This window comes from Amphiura filiformis, chromosome 13 (genome assembly GCF_039555335.1).
Source record: "Amphiura filiformis chromosome 13, Afil_fr2py, whole genome shotgun sequence".
In the NCBI taxonomy this organism is placed as follows: Eukaryota; Metazoa; Echinodermata; class Ophiuroidea; order Amphilepidida; family Amphiuridae; genus Amphiura; species Amphiura filiformis.
In genome coordinates this window covers 41,005,422-41,019,880 of record NC_092640.1, presented here as the reverse complement: position 1 = coordinate 41,019,880, position 14,459 = coordinate 41,005,422, and the positions used below count along the sequence as shown (strand labels likewise).

Sequence of the window (14,459 nt, the reverse complement as noted above, 5' to 3'; positions counted from 1 at the left end):
AAACCAAGAACAAGTCACATATGTGACCGTCAGAGTTTTCAGTATACATGGTACAGCAGAAAACACTTGAAAATAATCTTGCATATGATGCCAAGACCATGTTTATTGCATCATTTTATATTCAAGAAATTAAATGATTTTGTAAAGGGTACCTTGATCTTTTACTTCATTGCTATTTTGAAAAGTATAAGTGACCGGTTACTATTTATACCAGGGGAACAGGAATTTAAAAATTGAGGTCTCCTTTGCTTCCATTAAAAAATTCCGCATTCCCCATCTTATTTTTATGAAATTTCTCCATTTAAAATTTCACATTCCCCCCTTTGCTTTCCCCTTGCTCACAAAATATTTTTACATTCCCCTTAAATTCCCCATTCCCCTGGTGTAAATAATACTGACCGCTCCCTAAACTAATTAGTTTATTGCTTGGACACATGATTGATGATTAATTAAATGTGATTTAATAATATCCAATATGTGCCATTTTTTGTATTTGGCAGATTACTTTTGTCCCCCACATAATAAGTTAATAAGTGTGGATGCATTGAAAATATAATATGTGACATGATCAAGGGGAATGGGTCACATGTCGGCCCTGGTCAAAAATGAGTTTTACACATGTTTTTAAAGAGAACATTGAGAGCTTTCAGAAACTGAAAACCCCATGTTGATATGACTTTTCTTTGTGAAGTTACGTCAATTTATCAATCGCTGAAAACAATATAAAACAAAAAAATTTTAACACTTTCTTTGCCAATATCTCAAAATCAATATCAGCGACATCCGACTCATTTCCCTTGATCGTGTCACATATGAACTTTTTTTTTTAATATTGAGCCAATATTAAACCTGTGATTGATGGTAAATAAAATGTGATTTAATAATACCTAATATGTGCCATTTTTGGTATTTGGCAGATTACTTACATGTCCCCCATATAATCAGTTTATAAGTATGGATGTTTAAAGGTGAAAATATAATATGAAATTTTTTTTTAAAATAGCGGGCAAAATTTTCAACAGGAGAATGAGTTCCAAAATCATGCCACCAAATCAGCTGGCACAAAGCGTATGACTATATTGCAATCAGTGGCATAGCCAGAACTATTTTAGAGGGGTGGGGTGGGGGTAGGGAAGAGGGGGAGGGGGAAAGCAACTTTTAGGGGGGAACAACATTTAATGAAAATGGACAAAAATAGGCTAAAAATGCAAAAAAGGTATAAAAATCAAATTTTAGAGTGGCCAGCATCTGGACAAGGGGCAAGAGGGGGCAAGCTGCTCCCCTTTTCCCCCCACCCTTGGCATGCCACTGATTGCATTGCTAATGATAAATGGCATGTCACAAATTAATGCTAATTTTGTCTATTGTGTCTCGTATTTTGAGCCAGGAGGGGGCAGGAGCAAATACTAACCTGACTGACCCTACCTTATTTTATGACCTGTTACAGCAAGGAACAAATTTTAGGTCTTTATTTGTCAATGATATTAAACTACAAATACCGTAATCACTGACTTTGGTTGGAATGAATCAGATCAAATCTTATATCCTCTTTTTTATGTATATTACCAACTTGCAGGGAACTGATGACCAGAATCGTGAGCTCTTGGATCAGATTAACAAGACTGGTAAAATATTCATGGTTGGTGCTATGCTAAATGGTGAATTCATCCTGCGATTTGCCATCTGTGCTGCCACTACTACATCAGAGCATGTTAAGTATGCCTGGGATATCATAAAGGAGGAATCCTGCAAAGTCGGAGCAAAGGAGCAACTAAACGGGACAAAGGAGCAATTAAACGGGTCAAAGGAAGATTGCAATGGAACGGTTCAAAATGGGAAGGAATAGTAACAGTGGGGTATATATCATTTTGACATTGGGGGGATGGGATTGGAATAAATGTCTTGAAGTATAGTGAATTCAGTACTTTTTAACAACAGAATAGGTTTATGTTACAAATGTGCGTAAAAATGTTTGCCATATTGAAATATGGTGCAAAAGTGGAACAAATTCTTGAGAAGTGTGCAAAATTGTTCACTTTTTAGGCTAAAGCAGTCAGAAGCCCACATACAGGTGTCAACTTTGGAGGGGGGGGGGGTGATTGTATAGATCATCCTCCCTTATCAAAATATTATTGGAGAGATTTATCCCCCATCCCCTGGGGGGGGGGAGAAATCAACAAATTTTGTGCAAAATTGCTGCAAAAAGGGACAATTTTGGTAATATTTAGTTTTTACTGGGGGGGGGGAACTAGGGGTAGGGGCAAGAGTTCTGATCCCCTCACAAGCCCCACAACAGCCTTAATATCAATTTAGTTGAGAGCGTAATTTTCATGTAATAAGTATCGCCCAAGCATCAATGGTTGATCAAACTTATTTGTTTCTATTTCCTTAGTCAGTTTTGAACTGTTTCAAATTGTTATAATATTCACAATTCTAAGCTTCCTTGCACAAAAGAATAATATTTGTATATTATTTTATTAATAAAACATTAGATTTTTAAATTGCAGCTGACACAGTCATTTTGTACAATATTTGGCCCTACAAGCGCAGCTGACAAATTAGCCTGCTCCTAGTGGGGAAATTAGGGGGGGGAGGGGAGATCAAGACCAAAAATCATTGAAAGCCTAATTTTTTGGGCAAAAAATGCAAATTTTTCAGATATTATTAATTGCCCTCTGTTCGCTCTGTTTGTTCACCCAGACCAGTGCATCAGATTGATATCCAGCGTTATCCATTTGCCGTTATATTTCTGGCAATGCAGTATAATAATGATAATATATGGCAAAATATCTACAGTCTGGTGCTGTATTCCATGAAGACGAAGGTTGAAATGGAATACGCCACCGACTGTAGATATTTTCCCGTATTTTGTGAGAACAAACAGAAGTAACAATTCTATCCTTTAGTTAGCAGGAATTCTGTCCCATTCTATAACAGCTTTTTGAACCTTCTGACTTGTTTGTATTAGCATCGGCGGCACCAGGGATTTTTTCGGGGGGCATTGGGGGAAAAGTGAATTTTAGAGGGGGGCAAAACAAGCAAATTTTGCGCAAAATTGCCACAAAAATTTGAAATTTATGTAATTTGAGTTTTTTGTCTCAAAAGTGGGGGGGCAAGAAAATATTTACTCTTGTTGCCCCCCCAGTAGCGCCGCCACTGCGTATTAGGAATTTAGTTTGATAATCTTACTGCAATTTGTTGGCTTTTTATTAACAGGTAGTGCAGCCTGCAATGCAACCATTACCACATGAATCAGGGCGTAAGATTTGCTTGTGGCTTGGGTTATCTCATGTGTAATGTTATACACATGTTAAGATTACCCAGATAATACAAAAAATATTACCTGCCAGACTTATGGTCATTAATATTAATTACGAATATGTAGGTAATACAGATTTTTATCCAAGTGATGTGTGACCAATGTGCAGAATTCATGTAAACTAAGGATAATAATAGTTATCCCCTGTTTGTTCATGCAAAATATATACCACTGGTTTGTGATACGACCCAGGGGGGTTCACTTGGGATATTTGGTATGCATGCTCGTCATCACAAGAAACAGGTCAAAAAGGGTCAAATTTTGACCTGTTGGCGTTTACGATGTCTTTAAGAAAAGATGTACTTTTAAAGGGTACTCTTCAATGCTTAGTTTTGTAATTTTCCCATCTTTGACGTTAATATATCATAAGGTCAAATAGATGGTTCTGAAGATGGTTCTGGAGAGGCTCAAAAAGAAACTTATAATTTTTCACAAGATCATATCTCAAAATCCTGTCCATAAAAATGAACCAAAATTACACACAGGATTACTTTAATACTCTGCTCTAAAAACATGTCAGTAACCAAGCATTTGTCCAACTGACACAACAGCAAAATGCACTGACATGGAAGAGCTACCGGGACCACATTCACAGGCGAATAATTGGCACCCAGCAAAAGCAATCGGTGAGAATGCGTACACAGGTGATAATTTCCAAAGAGTAAGTGGAATAGTGTGGAAAGGGGCTGCCTCTGCTTTTCTACTTTCTTTCAGAAACACCTCTTGTTCCACACTGTTCCACTTTAAATACTCACAGATTTCTTGTGTTGGGTGCCAATTATTGGGCTGTGAATGTGGTCCAGGAAGCTGTTCCATGTCAGTGTATTTTGCTGTGTTGTGTCAGTTGCACAACTCTTTGGTTACTGCTTAGAGTAGAGTATTGAAGTAATCTGTGTGTAATTTTGTTCATTTTTATGGACAGGATTGTAAGATACAAACTTGTGAAAATTATAAGTTTCTTTTTGAGCCCAATTTAAGGTACTCAAAAAACCTAAACTAAGGAAATGAATCAATGTAGTTCCAGTGTATTCTCTTAGTTTATTAGTACTCATATTAAGTGAGAAAATTGTCATTACACATTACGCCATTAAGGGGTCAGTATCAAATTTCTAATATTGTACACCCACCCCTTCCCTACTAATTAACACTGGAAGAACATAATATTGTGATCACAAAGTTTGAAATAAATACTGGAACTTACTTTTACAACTTGCCACGCAACTTTATAATATGGTGATGATGACAATATCGCACATGCCAACATTGGACGAGGTAGGAGGGCCACCATTTCCAATTAGGCTTTAAAAGTGTTTGAACAAATTTTTTTTTTGAGATGTTGATGTTGCAAGTTGTATGTAATAGGTGTGAAATCTGTGAATCCAAATTTGTAATGAAAGTACATTTTGTATATTTAGTAAAGTTGTATGCATATATTTTGATCAGATCTGTATAAAGTAAAGATTTTTCTTATATCATGTGTAAAAAAAGGTGCATTTCCATGATCCCAGCAAAACACGTATACGTTTTACAGGAAATGTTCAGATGTTGAGTTATATAAAGGGTGCATAAAGGACATAAAATGTTTTAACAATTAGCATTTAAAAACATTTTTGAAACTTTGCAGCAAAACATTCTAACATAATGTTATTCAAGCTTTGACAAAATATATTGCAAGAAATGTTAGCCAAATAATATTTTATGATAATATTTTGACAACAATTTGTTCCTTACCTGTATAACCTGACATGTAAATATTATTTTAATGTTTTGACCAATACTAAACATGTTAATAATATTTTTAACCCTAATGCTGAAAGGGCTTTTTCGTGCTTGTAAAGGAAAGAAGGAAGTTTTGAAGAGAAAAGATAAATGAACAAAGAAGTTGTTTGTTTTCCCTCAGAATTCAAATCCCAGACCACCAAGCATTGGATCAGCGACTGGTAGGGTGAATCTGTCATTGCATTGTGTGGAATGCATGTATGTTCAGTGACTTCCTTTTGCATGATTTTGTAAGATTTTACAGCATTAAGTTTATTTTGTGTTTGCTGGGATATGGACCCATACCATTTTGTATTGTATTCTAATGATGACCAAAACTGAGGCTGGGGTCACATAAGAAGTTTTAATGTAGTTATATATATATATTGTGGAACATTGCCCATTAGTCCTAAGAGTCGATTTTAGTCCAAAAATGGTTTAAGTTAGGGTTTAAGCATTTGGGGTTAAGGATAGGGTCAGAGCTAGCATTACAGTTAGTGTTAGGGATATGGTCATGTTAGTGTTAGGATTAGAGTTATGGTGGTTAGGGTTAGGATTAGGGCTTAGGTTAGTTAGGTTAATGTTTTTAGATTTTTGAACTAATGATCCTTTGGACTGTCAACCTCTAACAATAATACATCAAGCTCTTTGATACTCAATATGGTTGCGTATGTGTTTGCCGGTAAATGAGGACACACACAAGATTTTTCACCCTAAATCAGGCGGCGGATGACATGATCGAGCCGGCAACTCGTGAAACCGCCCGGCCGTATGGCATTTTCCATATACTCAGTTAGTTTTGTGGGGTTCATTATCGAACCCCAACGGTTTTAGCTTGTATTTATATTATTTATCAACATAGGCCTATTTGTTTGTGATATTTCAAGCGTTTTAAAATTTCAAAATAATCCCATTCAATTACACGGTTGACGATGAAAATTTAATGAATTTAGGGAATGCACGTCATACACCACCTGCCCTAAATTGCAGACTTGCCTCCAACGGAGGACAGTCCTAAGTCTCAAACTGCTGCAAAAGACCTCACATGCATGCTAAATGCATTCATGCTAAATGCATTATAGTGATATTTGCTCAAAACCACGGACCATACATGTAAAAACTACAGTCAGCAGTTGATGGATAAAATTCCGTTTTGTATTTTACACAAAAAAGTCTGCCATTTTAGTCCATGGTTAGGCAATGAAAACACGATACACACGTCCGCGGTTATATAGCAATACACACTGTTCTCGGTTGGCGGCAAACACACACAGGGGTGTGTTGAAGCTATAGATCAACTGCGTGTATAACATATTTTAATATTATGTTGTAGTTTATGTAGTTGATGAACTGTATATAAGAGCTTATAAGCATGATTATTTAGTGAAGAAATAATGAGTACATATTTATAAATATTGAATGCGACTGTCCATTGAAAACTACAGAATTTCTTGGCGGATGTTGATAACTGGGTATAAAACAAAAACGTTTAGAGATATTTCAATAGGTCATTATATTAGTAAAATACCATTTTAATAAATTTTTAATGGTTCGAGTTGAGAGTGAGATCTGGATAATCAAATACAATACAGGGTGTCCCAGAAAAAATTACTGAGTGAATAAAATTGAACATGAGTCGAGAAATACACATCAAATCAAACAATTTAAAATGTAGCACATAGCTTATTTTATTGTGCATCACATACAAAAATTTTATTTGATTCGGTTGACTGGTTGCGAAGAAATCAACGATTACATAATGCGCGCATCAATTCAGTTCATTCCAAGTTTGATCAACAGATGCTTTTTTCATACTCGATCACCGCTTTTTAAAGTGTGTGTATCTTATTAATTTTAGTCCACATTATCTATTTTATAATCTGACGGTGTTATGTTATTTTTATGCTTTCACTGAAGATAAATAACAGTTTGTCCACGAAAACTTTGATTTCTGCAATTGGAAGCCTTTTCACCTTTAATTCTTTAGGTTGTGCAAATATGTTATATCTTAACTTTCCAAAGAACATTGGAGCCAAGATTGACAATGTTCAAGTGCTTTCAGCTTTACATGTGATTTATGATACCATGAAACATTAATGGTGACATTTTAAAAGATTTAATCTTTGCATTACAATTTCTTGGAAATATTCCAAAAACATTACTGTGTGTGAGAATTTTTTTAAGCCAGGTGGAATAATTCTTTATGTAACATTTACATCAAAAAGAAAAAGATATTTACAAGTGCTGAGCATCATCTTAAATGCAAACTTTAATTTTCAATATTGTGTATAGGTTTTCAAATTTGAACAAAACCTAATTTAACGAAAAAAAATGTTTTGCAAGAAACAGTTTGTTTAAAAGAACAAAAAGGATTCCACAGAACAAAATATGAAGCCCATTGATAGTCAGGGGCGGGTTTAGCGGCAGCGCACGCCCTCTGTTTTTGACTAGCAAAAGGCGCCGCCTAACTTAAAAATACAAAATATGAAAGAAATTCAAAATAATGAACAAATTCGGCCATGAACAGCAAACAATGGGCCAAAACCGTTGAGTTTTCGAGGGGGTAACCCCCTTAACACCATTTTTTCGTCATCGACCAAAAGGCGCCCCCTCTATCAAAAATTCCTGGATCCGCCCCTGATAGTTAACCACTAGTGCGCATTGTATTGAATGAGCTTTCTTTCAAACTTGGAATGAAGTGAATTTGAGGCATGCATTATGTAATCGCTCATTTCTTCGTAATCAGTCAACCGATTCCAGTAAAATTGGCGTATAAGATGCAGAATAAGATGGGCTATACGCTGATATTTTAGATTTTGGATTCTGATGTCTATTTCTCGACTTGCGTCCAAATTCATTCGCCTGGTAATTTTTTCTGGGACACCCTGTATGTCATGTATGTCGTTGCCACTCATGAAAATCGTTTTAGAATAAGTGTAAAGAACCGACGGATGCTTTTTAAGTCCTTCCTTGATCTGCTTTTCATGTGCATGACATACTGACGTATGTATGATGGATACTAATAGATCAACAAGAAAAACCAGATTAATGTGCACGACACCGGCGCACAACATAGTGACGGATGTGTGACGGATGTTTGGAAACAAATTTTTCATACTGACATATAACGTTGCAATCATTTTACTCATTTAGTATCGAATAATTCTTGATGTGATAGATGTTTCAAGATACTTCAGATACTAGTTTTTCACAATACAGCAACTTTCGGATGAACTTACTTGTTAGTGTTCTGCTATGGTTGATCACAAATTACCATACTCTTGGATAGGGTCTAACACAAAAACTTTTTTCTGTTTTTCTGGCAGAGTCAAACATCCGTCACTATGTAATGCACAAGTTGCTAAAAACACTGAAATTGATATATGAAATTTAACTTCATTTGGCAGACTCATTATGTTTGTGACATGATCTGATGCAGCAGACCAGAGGAGACAACGTTGACAGCTTGTTCAGTTATTAGGTTCATTAATTTTTATTATTAACTTGCTCATAACTGTACTGTTGATAACACCCTTTTATTCCCGGTATTGCGACAGTGGTGCAACGTCATAGGGTACAGGGTATGCCATGCCCGCCCCCATCCATTGCATAATATATGGTCCTGTGTCACGACCTGGGGTACCTTTGTGTTACATAGTAAAAAAATGAAATGGTTCAAACATTTTACCTACACATCTCATTTGAAGTGGTTCATCCTTCTGAGCATTTTGACACCTTTTTTATGGAAATCGGGTAAAAAACGAGAGAGTGCGGGCAAAAACAATCACAAAGTAGGGAGGATGTAACCCCACCTCTTTTTTTCACATTTGTAATCATTCTGAGCAAGTATTGGTCTTTTAAATGAACTTCTGTATTTATTTACTTGGTTTAGATGTCTGGGAGATCATTTAGACATTTTTTTACTAGATTCAAATATTTAAAGGGGGTTTTAAATCAAATTTACAATATGAATCCCTCCCCCTAATCCTCCTCCCCCTAATCCTCAGCCACCTTTGGCACATTTCATGCCAAACGTCATAAGAAAATAATTGAAAAATATTTTAAAACAGGATAAAAACATGAGTAATAAAGAATAAATTATCCTCAATTTAAGACCTAATTGAATATTCTAAGTGAAGGAATACTCAAGAGACAGTGTTTTGAAATCCAAACTGCACATCAAAATGTAACAAAGCCACCTTTTTGGGTACCCCAGTATATGGCACAGAATCATATACATTTAGGTTCCCCTATAAACCGTACATGGACATGAATAGCTTGAACTCTGTAATTATCCCAGTGCAAATTATGGTGAAGTTATGGTATCGTGGTGCATAGATTATTAAATTACAATATATTTTCAAATGTGTGTATGTTTTTTCTTTCATTATTATTAGCGGGAAGGGTTAATGTGTATCATTGTGTGTCATATATACAACAAAGGCCTATATCAACAAGTTCAATCGAGCGCGTCAGCGCGATGGATAGTATACTAATGGCAACAGAGCCCGAAAGTAGTGCTAATGTGGTAACTGAAGATAAAGGATGTGAATGAGAGTATTATACTCTCTAATGTGGTAGCTAAAGATCAAGGATGTGAATGCGTGTATTATAATCTCTATAGTGTGGCAGCTGATGATCAACGATGTGAATGAGAGTATTATAATCTCTAATGTGGTAACTGAAGATCAAGGATGTGAATTAGAGTATTATAATATCTTAGCGTGGTAACTGAAGATCAAAGATGTGAATGAGAGTATTATAATCTGTATAGTGTGGTAACTGAATATCAAGGATGTGAATGAGGGTATTATAATCTCTTAGTGTGGTAGCTGAAGATCAAAGATGTGAATGAGAGTATTATAATCTGTATAGTGTGGTAACTGAATATCAAGGATGTGAATGAGGGTATTATAATCTCTTAGTGTGGTAGCTGAAGATCAAGGATGTGAATAAGAGTATTATAATCTCTATAGTGTGGCAGCTGAAGATCAAGGATGTGAATGAGGGTATTATAATCTCTTAGTGTGGTAGCTGAAGATCAAGGATGTGAATAAGAGTATTATAATCTCTTAGTGTGGTAGCTGAAGATCAAGGATGTGAATAAGAGTATTATAATCTCTATAGTGTGGTAGCTGCAAGGATGTGAATGAGAGTATTATAATCTCTAATGTGGTAGCTAAAGATCAAGGATGTGAATGAGTGTATTATAATCTCATAGTGTGGTAGCTGAAGATCAAGGATGTGAATGAGTGTATATAATCTCTATAGTGTGGCAGCTGATGATCAAGGATGTGAATGAGTGTATTATAATCTCGTAGTGTGGTAGCTGAAGATCACGGATGTGAATAAGAGTATTATAATCTCTAATGTGGTAACTGAAGATCAAGGATGTGAATTAGAGTATTATAATCTCTAATGTGGTAACTGAAGATCAAGGATGTGAATGAGAGTATTATAATCTCTAATGTGGTAACTGAAGATCAAGGATGTGAATTAGAGTATTATAATCTCTTAGTGTGGTAAATGAAGATCAAGGATGTGAATGAGAGTATTATAATCTCTAATGTGGTAACTGAAGATCAAGGATGTGAATGAGAGTATTATAATCTCTAATGTGGTAACTGAAGATCAAGGATGTGAATGAGAGTATTATAATCTCTAATGTGTTAGCTAAAGATCAAGGTTGTGAATAAGTGTATTATAATCTCTATAGTGTGGCAGCTGATGATCAAGGATGTGAATGAGAGTATTATAATCTCTAATGTGGTAACTGAAGATCAAGGATGTGAATGAGAGTATTATAATCTCTAATGTGGTAACTGAAGATCAAGGATGTGAATGAGAGTATTATAATCTAATGTGTTAGCTAAAGATCAAGGATGTGAATGGGTGTATTATAATCTCTATAGTGTGGCAGCTGATATCAAGGATGTGAATGAGAGTATTATAATCTCTATAGTGTGGTAAGTGATGATCAAGCATGTGAATGAGGCTATTATAATCTCTTAGTGTGGTAGCTAAAGATCAAGGATGTGAGTGAGTGTATTATAATCTCTTAGTGTGGTAGCTGAAGATCAAGGATGTGAATAAGAGTATTATAATCTCTAATGTGGTAACTGAAGATCAAGGATGTGAATGAGAGTATTATAATCTCTAATGTGGTAACTGAAGATCAAGGATGTGAATGAGAGTATTATAATCTCTAATGTGGTAGCTAAAGATCAAGGATGTGAATGAGTGTATTATAATCTCTATAGTGTGGTAGCTGAAGATCAAGGATGTGAATGAGGGTATTATAATCTCTTAGTGTGGTAGCTGAAGATCAAGGATGTGAATGAGTGTATTATAATCTCTTAGTGTGTTAGCTAAAGATCAAGGATGTGAATGAGGGTATTATAATCTCTTAGTGTGGTAGCTGAAGATCAAGGATGTGAATGAGTGTATTATAATCTCTTAGTGTGGTAGCTAAAGATCAAGGATGTGAATGAGGGTATTATAATCTCTTAGTGTGGTAGCTGAAGATCAAGGATGTGAATGCGGGTATTATAATCTCTATAGTGTGGCAGCTGAAGATCAAGGATGTGAATGAGGGTATTATAATCTCTTATTGTGGTAGCTGAAGATCAAGGATGTGAATAAGAGTATTATAATCTCTTAGTGTGGTAGCTGAAGATCAAGGATGTAAATGAGTGTATTATAATCTCTTAGTGTGGTAGCTAAAGATCAAGGATGTGAATGAGGGTATTATAATCTCTTAGTGTGGTAGCTGAAGATCAAGGATGTGAATGAGGGTATTAAAATCTCTTAGTGTGGTAGCTGAAGATCAAGGATGTGAATAAGAGTATTATAATCTCTATAGTGTGGCAGCTGAAGATCAAGGATGTAAATGAGAGTATTATAATCTCTAATGTGGTAACTAAAGATCAAGGATGTGAATTAGAGTATTATAATCTCTTAGTGTGGTAGCTGAAGATCAAGGATGTGAATGAGTGTATTATAATCTCTTAGTGTGGTAGTTGAAGATCAAGGATGTGAATTAGAGTATTATAATCTCTATAGTGTGGCAGCTGAATATCAAGGATGTGAATGAGAGTATTATAATCTCGAATGTGGTAACTGAAGATCAAGGATGTGAATTAGAGTATTATAATCTCTATAGTGTGATAACTGAAGATCAAGGATGTGAATGAGAGTATTATAATCTCTAACGTGGTAACTGATGATCAAGGATGTGAATGAGTGTATTATAATCTCTATAGTGTGGTAACTGAAGATCAAGGATGTGAATGAGAGTATTGTAATCTCTAGTGTGGTACTTGATGATCAAGGATGTGAATGAGGGTATTATTATCTGTTAGTGTGGTAGCTGCAAGGATGTGAATGAGAGTATTATTATCTCTAATGTGGTAACAGAAGATCAAGGATGTGAATTAGAGTATTATAATCTCTTAGTGTGGTAGTTGAAGATCAAGGATGTGAATGAGGGTATTATAATCTGTATAGTGTGGTAAATGAAGATCAAGGATGTGAATGAGGGTATTATAATCTCTTAGTGTGGTAGTTGAAGATCGAGGATGTGAATGAGGGTATTATAATCTGTATAGTGTGGTAACTGAAGATCAAGGATGTGAATGAGGGTATTGTAATCTCTAGTGTGGTACCTGATGATCAAGGATGTGAATGAGGGTATTATTATCTGTTAGTGTGGTGGCTGCAAGGATGTGAATGAGAGTATTATAATCTCTAATGTGGTAACTGAAGATCAAGGATGTGAATTAGAGTATTATAATCTTTTAGTGTGGTAGTTGAAGATCAAGGATGTGAATGTGGGTATTATAATCTGTATAGTGTGGTAACTGAAGATCAAGGATGTGAATGAGGGTATTATAATCTCTAGTGTGGTAGCTGAAGATCAAGGATGTGAATGAGTGTATTATAATCTCTAATGTGGTAGCTAAAGATCAAGGATGTGAATGAGTGTATTATAATCTCTATAGTGTGATAGCTGAAGATCAAGGAGGTGAATGAGGGTATTATAATCTCTTAGTGTGGTAGCTGAAGATCAAGGATGTGCATTAGGGTATTGTAATATGTTTGTGTGGTAGTTGAAGATCAAGGATGTAAATGAGGGTTTTATAATCTCTAATGTGGTAACTGAAGATCAAGGATGTGATGAGAGTATTATAATCTCTATAGTGTGGTAGCTGAAGATCAAGGATGTGAATGAGGGTATTATAATCTCTAATGTGGTAACTGAAGATCAAGGATGTGAATTAGAGTATTATAATCTCTATAGTGTGGCAGCTGAAGATCAAGTATGTGAATGAGAGTATTATAATCTCTAATGTGGTAACTGAAGATCAAGGATGTGAATTAGAGTATTATAATCTCTATAGTGTGGTAGCTGAAGATCAAGGATGTGAATGTGGGTATTATAATCTCTAATGTGGTAACTGAAGATCAAGGATGTAAATTAGAGTATTATAATCTCTATATTGTGGTAGCTGAAGATCAAGGATGTGAATGAGAGTATTATAATCTCTAATGTGGTAACTGAAGATCAAGGATGTAAATTAGAGTATTATAATCTCTATATTGTGGTAGCTGAAGATCAAGGATGTGAATGAGAGTATTATAATCTCTAATGTGGTAGCTGAAGATCAAGGATGTGAATAAGAGTATAGTATAGTGTGGTAACTGAAGATCAAGGATGTGAATGAGGGTATTATAATCTCTTAGTGTGGTAGTTGAAGATCAATGATTTGAATGAGGGTATTATAATCTCTAGTGTGGTAGCTGAAGATCAAGGATGTGAATGAATGTATTATAATCTCTATAGTGTGGTAGTTGTAGATCAAGGGTGTGAATGAGGGTATAATAATCTGTATAGTGTGATAACTGAAGATCAAGGATGTGAATGAGGGTATTATAATCTCTTTTTGTGGTAGTTGAAGATCAAGGATGTGAATGAGGGTATTATAATCTGTATAGTGTAAAAACTGAAGATCAAGGACGGAATGAGGGTATTATAATCTTTTAGTGTGGTAGTTGAAGATCAAGGATGTGAATGAGGGTATTATAATCTCTTAGTGTGGTAGGTGAAGATCAAGGATGTGAAAGAGGGTATTATAATCTGTATAGTGTGGCAGCTGAAGATCAAGGATGTGAATGAGGGTATTATAATCTCTTAGTGTGGTAGCTGAAGATCAAGGATGTGAATGAGGGTATTATAATCTCTTAGTGTGGCAGCTGAAGATCAAGGATTTGAATGAGGGTATTATAATCTCTATAGTGTGGCAGCTGATGATCAAGGATGTGAATGAGAGTATTGTAATCTCTAACGTGGTAACTGAAGATCAAGGATGTGAATGAGTGTATT

At 35.4% G+C, this 14,459-nt stretch overlaps 1 protein-coding gene across 1 annotated transcript in view; it reads left to right on the top strand.

The window, feature by feature from the left end:
* The window catches only part of LOC140168357 (aromatic-L-amino-acid decarboxylase-like), a 55,421-nt gene extending 53,295 nt beyond the window's left edge, over window positions 1-2,126 (top strand). Inside the window, exon 11 of the mRNA XM_072191729.1 lies at window positions 1,577-2,126. Within this exon, the coding sequence (XP_072047830.1) occupies window positions 1,577-1,846 (270 nt within the window). The 3' untranslated portion in view covers window positions 1,847-2,126. The remainder of the gene's footprint in view (window positions 1-1,576) is intronic.
* The last annotated feature ends 12,333 nt before the right edge of the window (window positions 2,127-14,459 follow it).